This window comes from Rhipicephalus microplus, chromosome 8 (assembly GCF_043290135.1).
Source record: "Rhipicephalus microplus isolate Deutch F79 chromosome 8, USDA_Rmic, whole genome shotgun sequence".
Lineage (NCBI taxonomy): Eukaryota > Metazoa > Arthropoda > Arachnida > Ixodida > Ixodidae > Rhipicephalus > Rhipicephalus microplus.
The window spans coordinates 38,180,881-38,196,219 of NC_134707.1; the positions used below are offsets into that span (position 1 = coordinate 38,180,881).

General features: G+C 45.4%; 1 protein-coding gene across 1 annotated transcript in view; it reads left to right on the forward strand.

Moving 5' to 3' along the window:
• Nucleotides 1–15,339, forward strand: part of LOC119183424 (thyrotropin-releasing hormone-degrading ectoenzyme-like) — a 42,690-nt gene that overhangs the window by 2,052 nt on the left and 25,299 nt on the right. Inside the window, exons 2-5 of the mRNA XM_075870195.1 lie at nt 6,516–6,695; nt 8,379–8,494; nt 11,638–11,780; nt 12,811–12,909. Coding sequence (XP_075726310.1) covers nt 6,516–6,695; nt 8,379–8,494; nt 11,638–11,780; nt 12,811–12,909 — 538 coding nt within the window. The remainder of the gene's footprint in view (nt 1–6,515; nt 6,696–8,378; nt 8,495–11,637; nt 11,781–12,810; nt 12,910–15,339) is intronic.

The window sequence follows — 15,339 nt, forward strand, 5'->3', positions numbered from 1 at the left end:
TCTGATAATCAGGGTTGGACAAGTCAGGGCATACCTTAACCCCATGCTATGGCACAGGATTCACCCAGAAATACAGCGAACTAGTACATGTTGCTTCTACAATGTTATAGCTAATTTAAAACACATGCTCTGGTGGTGCCCCGCATTACTCTGTGGCGAAGTTTTCGCGCCGTCCAAATGGGAGTAGGGTGTCACCAGCTCCGTACTCAAACTACAATTACGGGCAGTCCAACGGGCTCACGAAGCAGCAGAGGCTTGGTTTTTCTGTTCCGACGTAAAGAGTGGCACTCAACATGTTAAAACACGTTCCCCAAAACCTAATTAGGCGCATCTATCTATTCGTTTCCTACACCAAAGAGCTGGATGATTACGCTCAATTTAGCATACTTATGTCCAAAACTACGCGAATGACAAATTTTTTGTGACCACTCCTATAAGCAAAAAGGGAAAACGAAAGGTATACGCATGACATTGGCAGCTACGCTTGCTCAGACTCGGCGTATTCTAAACCTCATCTTCTCTGAAGATATCTTCCCTGAATATCGATTCCGAAGCTACGTCATTTAGACAAGCCTGAGGACCTCTGTATAGGTTTCTGAATGAACACTGCAACCGCACCGCACAAGCATCACGCTCCCACGTTACGCTATATAAGACAACCCCGTACACGTATGCAATATTTTGGGACAATTTCTCTTACTCACTGGATCTGCTGGCTGGTGTTGATCACAGGTCCTTTGTACCATCGTTCTAAAGAACCTGCTCAGATTGGGCACGACAGGTAGTCCCGGAAATCGCGAGTACATCAGCCGGTACACCATCGGGGGCGTTGCCAGCCTCGCCTCTTTCGTTGAAGTACCCGCCTGTAATGCCATGTTTCCCCTTGGTTCACGACTTTTTTTTTAGGTATGAAACTCGAATCGGAGGAAACAGCAACTTCTCCAGGATGCTCGCTTGCCCTAGAATTTAGGGCTTCACTGCTCACTAATTGTCTTCTCTGCCTCCGCTAGCAGTCTTCGTTGAAACGTAGTCCTCCCAACTGTTGTCGCGCTGTCCCCCGGAGTACAATTGCGCTACTCAGGCATCACGACGGCATCAACAAATTAGGTGCGCCACTTCACTACAGTGCCACAAGAAAATCTTCCACCCGATGTATTGCGTGACACTTACAGTTACTGTTGCTCTATAATGCAGCGCCTTCAAGGCTCCTCTCGTCCTCCCAACGCTCGCGCCCATCGACAGCTGCGGAACTTCAAGACTGAAAACTCAGTCCTTTACCGCTTTGTCTTCCACCCCGAAGGACAGCGCTGGGTTCCTGTTGCTGCTCGTTCTCTAAGGGCGCAGATTTTGTAGGCGTTTCACGATGACCCTAAGGCTGGTCATCTCGGTTTTCAAAAAACCCATGAACGCATCCGCAGTCGTTTTGCCTGGCCTGGCCTTTCCAACTGCGTAACGCGATATGTTGCGTCAAGCTCGCTATGCCAACGCCGCAAGCGACCCACTTCCTCCCCAGCCGGTCTTCTACAACCTCTTTCGTGTCCTGACGCTCCCTTCGATGTCATTGGCATTGACCTCTACAGACCGCAACCTGTCAGCTAGCGGCAAGCGCTGGATTGTCACAGCAGTTGATAACTTAACAAGGTACGCCAAAACAGCTGCACTTCCTTCAGCATCAGCAAAGGACATTGCCACATTTTTTCTGGAGGCAATTTTTCTAAGACATGGTGCACCACGCATATTATTGAGCGATCGCGGCAAGGCGTTTCTCTCGAAACTACTCGAACAAGTCCTCCACGCATGTAATACGATTCATAGGACGACATCCAGCTACCATCCCCAGACTAACGGTCTCACAGAGCGCTTCCATCGAACTTTGACCAACATGATATCTATGTATATCAACGCCGACCACACCAACTGGAATACCAACCTGACATTCGTGACTTTTGCGTACAATACCGCTGCGCAGCGCACCACGGGCTATTCCCCATTTTTTCTCGTCTATGGCCGTCAATCAACATCTCCGCTCGACATCTCCTTTTTGACGTCCCTGTGAACTCGTCATCGTCATCGAGGGAGCACTTAATCTCTCGCCCTAATTGTCGCCGACGTGCCCACCTCAACACACAGTCAAGCCAACAAGAGCGGAAGACTCGCTACGATGGCGTCCACTGCGTAGTTCACTTCTATACTGGAGACGAAGTACTGTTGTGAATCCCAACGCGGGTTCCCGGCCTGTGTTATAAGTTTCACTCACGTTTCATCGGCCCCTACGCCATAGTCGAGCAGACGTCTCCTAATAACTATCGAGTAACTCCTGTTGTCATGCCTTCCGACGACTGTTTTCGTGGCACGGAGGTTGTTCACGTGTCGCGTTTAAAACCATTCGTGCGCCCGCCGTACACCACCGTCATAAACAGCGGCCTAATTGGCCGCTTCCGCGCGAGGGGGAAATTACTGTAAGCACAATATTGACAACGTTTGACCATCATCTTCTTCATCTGTATATAATCATCATCACGAAAAACGTCGTCTTCGTTCGAAGGGTTGATCAGGCGATTCGGCCTTATAAACGGCGTCGAGACTTTAACGCTGCTAGTGTCTTACAATTTATATATATATATATATATATATATGTATATATATATATATATATATATATATATATATATATATATATGATAAAAATATGCCTTTGCGAACCGCATCCACGAACGACGCAGCTTCTACAGGACCAGAGAAACGATTGACAATTTTTGGGAATTCCCTGGGCTGCAGCGGTTTATAAACTAAAAAAATACAAAGCAAAAAAGTATTCTTTGAAGCTATCGTGTCTGTGCTTATCAAGGCTAGGCGTGGAATGCTGCAGAGTATAAGGCGCCCTGTGTCTACCATCAGGATTGTCGACTCGTTGCCGGGAGTGCAGATAGCACGCCATGTTCAAATTGACGCACCCTTTCCCTTTTCAAGCAAGGCCATCTGAGAAGTGGTGCCATCTTGTTTCAAATTAAATCACTTCTTGAGAGCCTGGTAGGGCCTCGAAGACGACTAGTATCCGGATTGTTGATCTCGAAGTACATGCTTCTCACTTATTCATTGAAGGTTTGCAATACGTGTGGTGACATTCGCGTTTTTAGATGCGGAAGCATCTTATACTCGCGCCTTGTAGTGCGCCGTCCGCGCCGTCCGCACCGCTTCTCAAACATTCGACAGCTGACGCGCGCGCATGCGCCGTCGCGCCGTCGCCCACCATCTGTGCCGCGCGCGCTTCTCCTTCGAGAACATTCGACAGCTGACAGCGCATGCGCCGTCGCGCCGTTGCCATCTGTGCCGCGCGCGCGCTTCTCCTTCGAGAACATTCGACAGCTGACAGCGCATGCGCCGTCGCGCTGTATATATACTCAAGGTCGGCGCTCGCTCGCTCAGTTGCCGCTCGTCCGTTGGTTTGTACGGCGCGTCGACGTCCGAAGTCGCCGTGAAATGAATGCCAACGAATCCACAAACAGAATGATCGACGTCCCTTCGACCAGCGCCGGCCAAACTGTTGGCGGAACCGCTTCCACATCCTCCTCAGTGTTCCCCCGAGGGAAGCTGCGGGCAATTTTTTTTTATGGTCCTGGTCGTAGATGAGCTTGCGTAATGAGCGGGCTTGCTCATTTTCATGGTACAGCTGTTACTGGCCTGATTTATGTTCCCGAGTTTTTATTCACTGGATATCCGTCTTCGCGCTGACGTGAAAAAAAGTCATTGTAGTTAAGGTTGGACGACAAGTGGGGCTTCATACTTGAAAACAGGACAATTGACATAGGACACTCCATGAGTCAAAAGTTTATTTTTCGAAGAAATTGTCGATGGCTTTCACAGGACTAAACGGTTTTTAGGCAGCTGGATAGGCTGTGCGTTAATACCAAGAAGAGGAAGAAGAACGGTAGCACAGGCGAGTGTTCTCAGACCTGCAGTTGCTCAGCGTTCATAATGGTTCACACCAGTACCGAAGACGAAGATTCCAGGGAAGACGGTAAGTTGATAAACCAGTTTGTAGTGTTTATGCGAGCTAGGCGCCAATACACGGGTATATATAGATTTATTTTGTATCGTGTGGCGGACGCGCCGCACGGAGAACACAGGGCACGACGCTGAAGTGCTGGCCGACAAGGAGTACTCAGCAGACGGTAGCCAAGCAGGAACTGCTTTTTATATACGCAATCATCACTATATATACATATGTACAACGCCCCTAGGCATAAGCCAACCAGCTTCAAAACAGGAACCCAAACCACAATAAATATGATGATTAACTCCAGCAGTTCTTAATGAACAAGAAAACACTCATTAGTATTGCTGTAGATGGCTGTTTTCATTGTGAATTTTAGCATGCCGTACCTACTCAGGCTAAGAGAGGCACTGTATGAGTGAGTTTTGGATAATTTTAACCACCTGGGTTTGGCTAATGTGCACTGAAATTGAACAGTTCTTGCGCCTACCCCTAAGACTTTGTCTCTGTCGAAATCCAAACGCCGAAATCTCGATCGAACCCGCCCGGATCAGCAGCAGAGCGGCGTATTACTAGGTAACAAGAGCGCCGGAATTTCGTAGAGAAACAGTCCTAGGCATGGTCAATTCGAAGTATGCAGGTGGGAGTAGTAGAGTGATAGACTCGAAAATCATATTTCACAGCGGATGTCTTATAGACGCTTGGATGTTACTGTTCATAGTTACGGCATGACAAAGCAGTTATGTGCTACGAAAATTAAAGCAGCCATATCACTCACCTGTGCACTAAACGTAGAGTCGTCTATAGCGTAGCGGGTTGTGCAAAGCTGCTCTCAGCCTAGCATAGCCATTCATAGCTTAGTATGAGAGGGTGTATGAAAGGGAAGGGTGGAAGAAGCAACGTAAAAGGGGCCAGGGGCATGCGATATCCATGCATAGTGTACTAAAGCAATTGGTGAAAAAGGGAAGCGAGGAGGAAGGAAAGTAGAAGGGGTCAGGGTAAAAGTTGTCATATCCATGCACAGTGTACTATAGCAAGTGGTGGGAAAAGGAAACGAGGGTGACGAGCAATGATTTGAAGGTGACATGGATGAAAATGAGGAGCTAGGGTATAGCACAGTTTATGGTATGTGACTAGTGGAGGAACGTGGTCAGTAGCGTAGAGAGTTGGGTGAGTTGGTGAGGCTGTAGCGGCGCAACACAGAAATGAAACGCTGGCATCAAAGATGACACCTGCGCTTGTCTTCGTGTTTTGGAGCTGAATGTGGAGAGAGATGAAGCATGGTGCAGGAGGGGTTGAGCGGAGATGCAGAGAAGAGGTGCATGTGGTTGGGTGGAGTTGGGCGTGGGAGGAGGTAATGTGTTGGAGCACCGAGTGTAGATGGAGTGACGTTGGTGATGACGTCCTAGCTATGCTTTACATCGCACTCCATCATTGAGGCTTCCACTGAGCACAACTGTCCCTTTGTGTTTACAAATTTTCGCCTGTTAGGGCCATTCATTATATTTGTTTGGCATGAATCAGATTTGCTGATCGTCGCGAGCACGTTACAGTCGAGAGTTCGGCGAATATCATGAGGATCCAATACAATTCGCTAAGTTGACCAGTGTCCTAATTTCGAATGGCTTGATGCGGAAAACGCTTGCTAAGCGAGGAAACACACGAAAAGAGAATGCGGATGGCGACAGTACCTTGAAGCTTCGAGACCAGTCAAGAGGACGTCAGAGATCTGTCTGACATCATAGAATAGGTAACAATGAAATTGGGACTGTGTTCAACGGTATCAAAAGACATAAAACGAGTTTCAAAAAATTTCGTTGAGCCAATGTGCTCATAATACAAAAAAGAGAAAACATTGGAATCCATGATGTCACGACCGGCAATTTTGAATATCGATATGCTTTTGTCATTTACAAATCTAAAGTAGTGAAACTACTGACACTAATGTTAAAATTTATCAGGGTAATATGAGTCATTCTTCCTTTTTTGTATTCATTTCAGATGAAACAGATTCACTAATTTATTGCCACATTTGTTTTTTACAAACATTTTATAGATATTTGTAAAACTAAAGTGGTTAGAAAAGAAATGAAAAAAGAGAGAGAAGCAACCTTACTAAATGGAAGGCTTCCTGGTTCCTGTGGGTGGATACCATCGTCCGGGGTGTCACTGGCAACTGTGCATCGCAGCTTGTAGTCAGAGGCCGGAAATCCACCCTGTTCACAACGATACAGCGCATGCAACCATTACCTAGCGCATAAATGATGAGATGGCCCGAGGGTTTCAGTTTCGCAGTAACGGTTGCCTCGGCCCCAACCAAAATCCTAATATGGCGGCAGATGACAGGACAGTACAATGGAAAGGTGAATTGGTTTTCAAGTCTATTTCGGAGAGTCGCATCTCCCACGACCTATTTACGGGTCTGTAATTAAAAAAAAGAGTGTGACTCACGGATCGCGTCGCAAAAAAGAATAACGATAATAGCGTGACATTTCAAGCGTGACATTTCTTGGCCGACCAGATCAGAACCATGGCTTCCAAGAGAGGCTCATCATGTTCGTCGCCCTTTTTACGGCCGTTTCGCTGATCAGCGCCACCGTGATGGCGCTAGTGCAGCTGCTGCAGCTCGAGGAGTACAAGACCGGAGCGGAGGGTGGAACGAACGAAACCACGGACGTCTCCGACTGGACTCTGGTGGCTGGTACGTGCGCACAGCCTTGCTGCGAATCATGGCATCCTGACCAAAAGCGGTCACCTGCATGTTCTGCCTCGGATGTTTTTCAGGGGCGCAGCTCTTTAGGGTCGAGTCATGTCGCCTGTCTGTCGGCGTGACATGCTATGGATATCCATATACATATGGATATTTATAATAATATCCATATCATTGCTGAGATCCGTATGGGATTCCATATGGTTGTCGACATTGGTATGGATATTTATATAATCATCCATATGCTATCCGTATGGATTCATATGAATGAGATGCCCTATGATTCATTTTTATAGCCGTATGAGATTTTATATCAATATGAATATCCATATGGACATCTCAACACCATATGCGCGCAGTGCTTAACACCATATGCGCGCAGTGATGAATAAACAACTTTGTATATACATGTACACACGTGTTGTCACATCTTTGCATGATTGAAGGGGCAATTTACAGAGGGTTTTAATGATGCAATTCGTCATCAATCACTCCGTGCATATGCTGCAATTTTTTAATGTATTGAGATGTGCCGAAAAGAAATGGGGGAATGCGCGAATACTTGCTTGTAGCACAAAGCCACAAGGGAGTCCATACGGGGGCTCCAGACCGGCACGCCCCCTCTTCGACGCACTGTCCCACGAGGACTTCCTTCATCCCTGGCTGCTGTTGTGGCAGCAGCCTCTTCCCTTGTGGTGGCGGGGATGCTCTGAGTGCTCTCACCTTTCACCCTTTATGTTCCTACTTTTCTATTTTCCCTTTTCTTCCCATCAAGGTACTTCTCCCTATACTCTCCCTCTACCACTGCAGAGATTAGGTGTCTTCTATTCCCTTCTATTCCCAACCACAACCAGACGCTTTCTTTCTGAGAAATCGATACAGAGTTTTTAGATACGAAGCTTTTTGAATGTGAAAAATATGTTACAATCAGATTTTTCTTTGCAGGCTAGTTGGTTCATATCGAGGAAGTGAGTATGTGGCGCAAGTACGTTTGAGGCAAGCAGAAAAAAAATTAGAAAAGAGTGGAGATTACACCATGTTTATTTCCTCAGAACAACAAGCCAATACATATGTGCACACACAGCACATGCGCTGCCAGTGCGTGCGAACCATGTAAAGCAAGGAAAAAACGGAGATACGTGTGCATAAAGCATAGTTCAAAGAAGATTGCACTCAGTTTTATAAATACGAGTGGGTTCCGCGCCTGCCTTGTAATTGCCATATAAGTTCACACTCGAAACTCCGGCGTTCAGTAGGTCCTATGGTAATACGCAGGATTTCATGAATGTAAACGACACATTAAATGGCAAGTTAACAGGCATTCAAAATAATATGAAGATTACCAGTAAATGTGTGTTGGTGAAATAGACGAACGCCTAAGATCTGGCTCACATTACAAAGTGATGTGTATTATCATCGTTACTATGCATGTTATTTTGCTTGGTTTGATTTGGAATAAAAAGTGGAATAGGCTGCATGAAACATTACGTACCTCGGAATTTTTAAGCAACACTGCCATAACATTGCATTAGTAGCTGCGTTTGGGGAACTTTAGTTATCGCAGCATCAATTGCGAGGTGCTTTGTGCAGCCTTTTCGTGTTGAAGCGACATTGCCTCAGCAACTATTGTGAAGTGTTTGAAGTGGTGATGATAGAGCAATACATCCTTTGCAGCTGCGTCTCCATGGCGACCAGTGCACTACGACCTGCTGCTGCGCCCTTCTATCACGAACAACACCTACGAGGGATACGTGAACGCAGTCTTTGAAATTCAGCACAACGCAAGACAGGCGAGTGCGAGCTCCATAAACAGCTCCACCCCGTATCTTTATATATCCAAGTGCAACATCCGGTGGGCGAAGGTCCGAAATGTGAAGCAGGCTTTCAGAAAATGAATACTGCTATCCACTCGTTGGTAGGACAGAGCTGCAAAGAAATGTATGCCGATTTCTTACGCAGTGTACTTATAAAAACTACGATTTATGATTTGCGAGAAATATGACCCAAGAAAGAAGCACGTGAACTCCGCTTTCATACCAGCATTCTCTTTGCATTTCAGCATCTAGCGCAAGACAAGGACCGCGTGGTAGCTGATGAGGGCTCGTGCCTGTACTTGCCGATTTTCGCCCGGTCCTTGCCTAGCGTTGTGCGCTAGATGCAGAAATGAAATACAAATATTCCTGAAATTGTGTGATTTTACATTGCGCTCTGTTTCTTTGTGACGCCTTGAGGAACAAACGAGTGCTAACGAGTTTCCTTACACATTGTCACATGCGTGGCAATGTCAGGGCTTACTTAAAAGAGTCGCACATACTATTTTTTAATTGCAGTGTAGAACGCATACACGAGCGCGAGGTTCCCCTTTACGGGGAGGGGAGTTTTACGCAGGGCCCCCTTTTGCATGCCTATGCGAGAGCGAAATGGCTTTTAGTTGAAGAAAGGGTGGTCCTAGCTCAGAAATGAAGCAAAGTGCCAATACTATGTAGCTTTAAGGTCCCCAAACCATGACATCATTTTGGGAGACGCTGTAGTGAAGGGCTCCTCAAGTTTTGATCTCCTGGGGTTCTATAACGTGCACCCAAATCTAAGTACATGGGCCTGAACGAAATTTCAGCCACTGCAGCCAGGATTTGATCCCGCGGGTGAGCAGTGCAGTGCCATAACCATTGCGGTGGGGCAATCGCCGACACCTACGGGACGGGTCAGTATACACGAGACAGGCCTTTGTCCCGGCCGATAGACGTTCCACATCTCAATAGATGTCAGTCACTGTTCGCTGGATGTCCTTACTTAAGGCCATGAGAATAGCCCACGTTTGTCCCTCTGCACGAAAGAAGGGAAGCCATTGCACGAAAATGTCTGCTCGCTCTATAGTAGGTTTGCTCATCAGGGAGGGCAAAGCTTCATCGCAGCCCTACACCCCTCTGTTGGTATAAGGCGGTAGATGAAAGAAACAGACAGAAAATGAAGCAAGAACGTACTTTTCACAATGACCCCCCTGGCGTTCCTGAAGCAAGAGTGTTGGAGCGCACTTTAAGGCTGAAACTATAAAAAACGAAAGAAAGCACAGCCACGAAAAGCAAACATGTAAAACAAGTGCACATAGATGGCTGCTTGAAACAAGGCAATTTAACACATTAGCTGTCATATTTACACGAATCTTGCATTGCTGCACTGAAAGTGAATGCGTTAGAGCGCATGTATAGGCAGGTCGTCCAGAAAAAAAAAATACAGATCGTCAGTACTATTGCTGTATGTACATACATTCGTCATCGAATGAAACCTGAACAGCGACAAGCATTCGTCATGGTATATAATCGCGAGTCGTCTGGTTATCACCATGGACAAGCCCGCACCTGCACAGTGCTGCCAAACCAGATGCTAGTCTCTATTATTAGGGATGGCAGGGCGGGCAATACCGTTTGAAATGCTCGTGGCTGTTCGGGTTTCATTTGATGCCGAGAGTACTGTCTCAACGGAAATACATTAGTGCAAGTGAACGGTGTGCCTTAGTCGCAAAATTGCCACACGTGGTACTCTTTTTCACAAGCACGCCGATTCCAAGTTTGCCAAGCACATTCTATTTTTTTTGTTCTTTCAATATAGGAGTGGCCGGATGACGACGGAAAACAGCCTATTGTGCTGTTGGTTCATTCGAAAGCCCACGTTTTCAAGAAACGCTCGTTTATTGCTTATCGGCACATGTTGCCGTGTGACACGATATGATTTTTTTTTCTTTTTGCTGAAGTTGCGAGCAGCCGTATCTTTATCGCAGTTGCCAAGATAAAGCTGCTTGCGAATGCTTTCCGCCGTCCACCCCTGCTTTCGAAAATGGAATGCTCTTCGCACTCTGGATACTGGCGTGCTCGGGAAAAATATAACAGGGCGTGTGGCACTCTAGCCGATCCGGCAACTGGTCACTTCGGCCATTCTAAACCTCTTCGTGTTTCGCTATAATAGGCCTTTGGCATGTGCGCAGAAAAAACGATGGACTGAAGGTTTCGTTTTAGGAACGTCTACATACTTCTCGTGGAAGCTTTCAGTGTGATTGTAATGTCTGAGAAACCTATGAGGTAATGCAACAACTGCGACATAGAAGGGACTCGTTTGAAGCGTTGACAAACAACAGTCGCTTGCTTTGGTCCTCCAACTGCGTGGTTCTCACGTACTTTAAAGCTTTGGCGCAATTTCTGTGGGACAAAAAGGTATACTTATAAGTACGCCGTATTGGCAGACAACCTTACCTTTTTTAGTGTAATTAATGTTACGTATAATCTTCACTGTCTTTCATACGACCTTCTGTCCTGCAAGTTATGCGTTCACTCCTGGCCACAGAGGTCGCATTGGGATGAAAACGAAATGGTAGATTACCATGTTTTATGTGATGTAAGTGCACGCCAAAACACTTGGTGTTCAAAATTTCTGCACCTCTTCAATACAATGCCTCATAGTGACAGCGCACATTTCAAACCTAGTCTTACATTACGTTACATTATTATTGTTTTTTATCATGGTAGTCCAATACTTACGTACGGTATTGTAGTGCTGACCCGCAGAACACGGCATTGAATCCTGGCCCGGGGGGGGGGGGGGGGGGGGGAGGGGAATTTTCGGTAGAAGCGAAAATGTTGAGGCCCGTGTGATTAGATTTAAATGCACGTCAAAGAACCCCAGATTGTCGCAATTTCCGGAGCTCTCCTCTACGGCGACTCTCATAATGAAATTGTGTTTTTGGAACAATAAGCCCCCTGAGTTATAATAATAATAATAATAATAATAATAATAATAATAATAATAATAATAATAATAATAATAATAATAATAATAATAATAATAATAATAATAATAATAATAATAATAATAATAATAATAATAATAATAATAATAATGTATCGTTTTACGTCGTTTTACGCCACTCCTGTTTTTCCTCCAGATCATGCTCGACTGCTCCAAGAAGCTGGAAATCGTTTCGACGATTTTGAGGTGGAAATCGTTTCCGGTTCGCGTCACACGTGTTCTCCGAAACGGCAGCAAGGTTGTCATCGAAACGACACACCTCCTTAGGCTGGGACGCACGTAAGCACTTTTAATTATTTTTATTTTTTGCATGTAAGCAACTACTTACAGAATTCACACATGTTTCTGAATAGCAGGGGTGAAAAAGCTGACGGTAGTGTTAAAAAAAAAAGAAAGGGATAGGCGAGTTTGGATAGTATGGAAATTAGTCTAAGCCGACCAAACACAGCCTTTCGACGTGATGTATAATGGGGATTGCTCTTGTCTTCGAGTTTCGGAGAAGCCAAAGAACCATTCGCTCCACAAACTCCAATGAAGTTAACAGTTCGTGAATTACAACACCGCCTCAGATGTAGTCTTGCTGGCTGTCTTGAGACACAGATGGTGCTGCTGAAGCGTGGTGAATTAAAGCTCAGAGTGGTGGGTACCAGTGTATGTTTGCGTGGCCCAGTTGTAAGTTGACGGGCCACGGTGTCAGATTGTTGCACGCTAGCCTGGAAACGTTGCAGCTTCTGCCCGTGCACAGCGTATGAGATGAACGAATGGTAGTTCGGCTAGCCAGCGAGGAATAATTACTACAGAATCTTCATATGATTAGGAGCCTCGAAGACAAAGGTCGTTAGGGCCTACCAGTCGGTGTACCGATTATACACTCTTAGGGGGCCTTATGATGACGTCACATGTTTTACAAACTAGTTACGTTACATCAAAGGCGACGGACATCAAAGGCGACGTCATCACGTGACGGTGATTTTTCGCATTGCTCGGGGGGGGGGGGTGCGCCACGAACGCCAACGGCCAAGTTACGCGTTTGATGGGGAATCGAAGGTTTTCGCCTTAAGAAACATGAAGGTACTCTAGAATAAAAAATGCGCATTGCATGACGTCGATGTTTAGCTGTCTTTCCTTACCACGTGTTTTCATTGTTTTCATCATTGCCTTTTTGAGAATTCTTAAACGAGTTCGTAGCAGGAACTCTGGTGCCACAACTGAACTAGGACGAAGCTGTCTTTATGCGAAGCTCGCAAGTTCAGGGAGAAAATACCTCTTGAAATGCGCATATCTTAGGCGCCTGTGGCACCAAATGCAGGTACAACCTCACTGTGCAGTTTCAAGGGCGTCTTCGCAAGGACTATGGCCTGGTCCTGAAGCGAGTGGGTGATCAGGTCATTTTGTTCATGTTTCCCCGGTGAGTTTATCTTTTGATGTCTTGTTACAAGCAAGCACGAGATTCACGAACGAAAAAAAATATTCGTGAAAGTTTAATTGTTAATATGTGGTGGTGGGGGTGGGTGTTGCAGCAGACGGGGTAGTCTCGCATAAACGGCCAGCGATTCCTCCTCCTGAGCATCTTCTGAATAAGAGCTTTCTATCATGAAATGTCACACAGCCCAGCGTGTCGGAAAGAAATTACTCGCTGGGCTCTGACGTAAGTTTCTGGAAGTGGTTTTCATGTTTGTTGAGAGATAATCAAGCACACCCAGGCAATGTCATATACAGTCTGAATCGTTTACATTTGTGCTGATAACCTTATTACCATCTTATACGCAAAGTAGTGAGTGCAATAGACAATTTGCGCGAGGAAGGCGCGAGAGACAATAATTGTTGTTCTTAAGTGTAGTGTATTGTATATGATGTAAGTTGTTATATTAGGACGTCAAAATTACTAAAATGCCATTAAGGAGAGCGATTTGTGCCTCTTATGCTCTTCGTGACCTAGTGGAGTGTTGAATGCATTTGGTGGTATCTCTAGCAAGTAGAAGTACACCTTGCTAAAAATTCTTCTTTCGTTCATTATAGTTTAGGTGACAGGGGCTAACAGCTTGCAAGATGATTTTGCCTTTTAGAACTCGCACCACGCGGCAGCAACTTTTTTTAGCCACTGCTGTTATTTTTTTTCGTGCAGCTGATGTGTGCCTTCATAATAAAAAAACAGCGCGTTAACAACAAGAAAGAGACAGATGAAACAGGACACAACGCTGACAGCACACAACATCTCAGTAGGGGCAAAAGGAAAGTTTGTTTTGAGGCCAAGTACAATGAAACTCAATAAGAGTCACAAATGGATCAGATCGAATATCGTATTGTACAGAAACAGCGAACGTCATTTCTGAAATAACCTATTATAAAGTGGTATTTAGAGTCCAGCATTCATAGAATTAAGAAAATACCAGCTTTAACATTGCACGTTTTTTAATATCGGTTATTCAGGCCGAAGTGGAGTATTACAAAACCAGTACAGTAGGCGCACTGAGACACATATTTTGGAGCGCTCATGTGCATTCCTAGAACTTGAGGACATCTGTACTTGGCGCCATCTCTGGGCGGCGGCAACGGTGTCATGCCATAACTGAATGAAAAATAGATGGAAAAACTCGTATGAGCCAAATATATCCAGTTACCAAAAACGACTCCCGGCTTTACGATGTGCGGAGGCGTTGGAACATTCTGGTACTATTGGAGAATCGCGCAACGAAGCGTGTGGCTTCCCAGAAAAAATGAAGACTGTCCATTAGAAACACATGTGACACCATTGTAGTCTCCTAAGCACTCTGGGAAGACTCGCAGTTTATAGTGCGATACTCTATTTTTACCACATTTTTCCAGTGGCTCTAGCCTGCATATAACCGAGATTAGTATTTGGTAACTAGATTTTTTGTATCGTATCGCTTTTCACTGCCATTTCCTATTCAGTGAAAGTCGGCCACCGCTGTAGTGTACGAAAGAGGGTGCTACGCGTGCTTGTACCCAAATTCTGGTCATGAGTTGTCATGCTTAGTGCTTTAACTACGTCCGCTAAGGGCAAAACTTTTCGTGTTGGGGCTTTAGTCTTGCTCTTGATAGCACACAGCGTACCTCTTCGTCAATAGGATTGCCAGTATGTAGGTGTTTTGTCACAAGGTAGGTCTTGCAAGAAGGCGAGGCTGGCTACTGGGCAGTATCTAGGACTGTCAAGAAAACGACACTCAAAGCAGTTAACATCTTCGTCCTTCTCTCTTTATTCTCCACTCTGACTTTTTGCAAGAGTACTGACACAAATCTTAATTATTTTTGGATTCTTGATCTATATATAAACGCGGATGTTGAGAACCTCTTAAAGAATGCCTTGGTGCTTGAGAATGCACTGAATGTATTTTTAATAGCTTTACTTTAAAAATAGAAAATTGTTCTAGCTATTAAATTGACGGGCTCGCAGTGACGTTTCAACACAAGTCTGGCGTAACGGGAAAACTTCGATTCACGACATACTAACAGCTGTCAGTTTACTATCAGTCACACGTGCTTCACGTTAACGATGAGTGAATGGTGGTCCAGAGACACTATGATTTAGGCCACATACAGGTTGCAGATTTGACAAACTCTGTTAACTATGTTCACTTGCCGTTATAATGCCCTTTGTGTTTGGCCTGGCTTGGAGATGCTTGGTGATGAAAACTTTAAAATATTAGTGACACATTTCCTACGTGTCCGTCTCCGTTGTGAGAAGAGCACTGGTAGTGCGCACTGTGGAAACAAGAAATCTTCATTTCGGGGTGTCTCTTAATCGTGTCAGTACTCCAAAAGCTTTCCCAAGTACGGATTTTTTTTGTAAAGGAAAAATACAGAATGAAGACTTGAC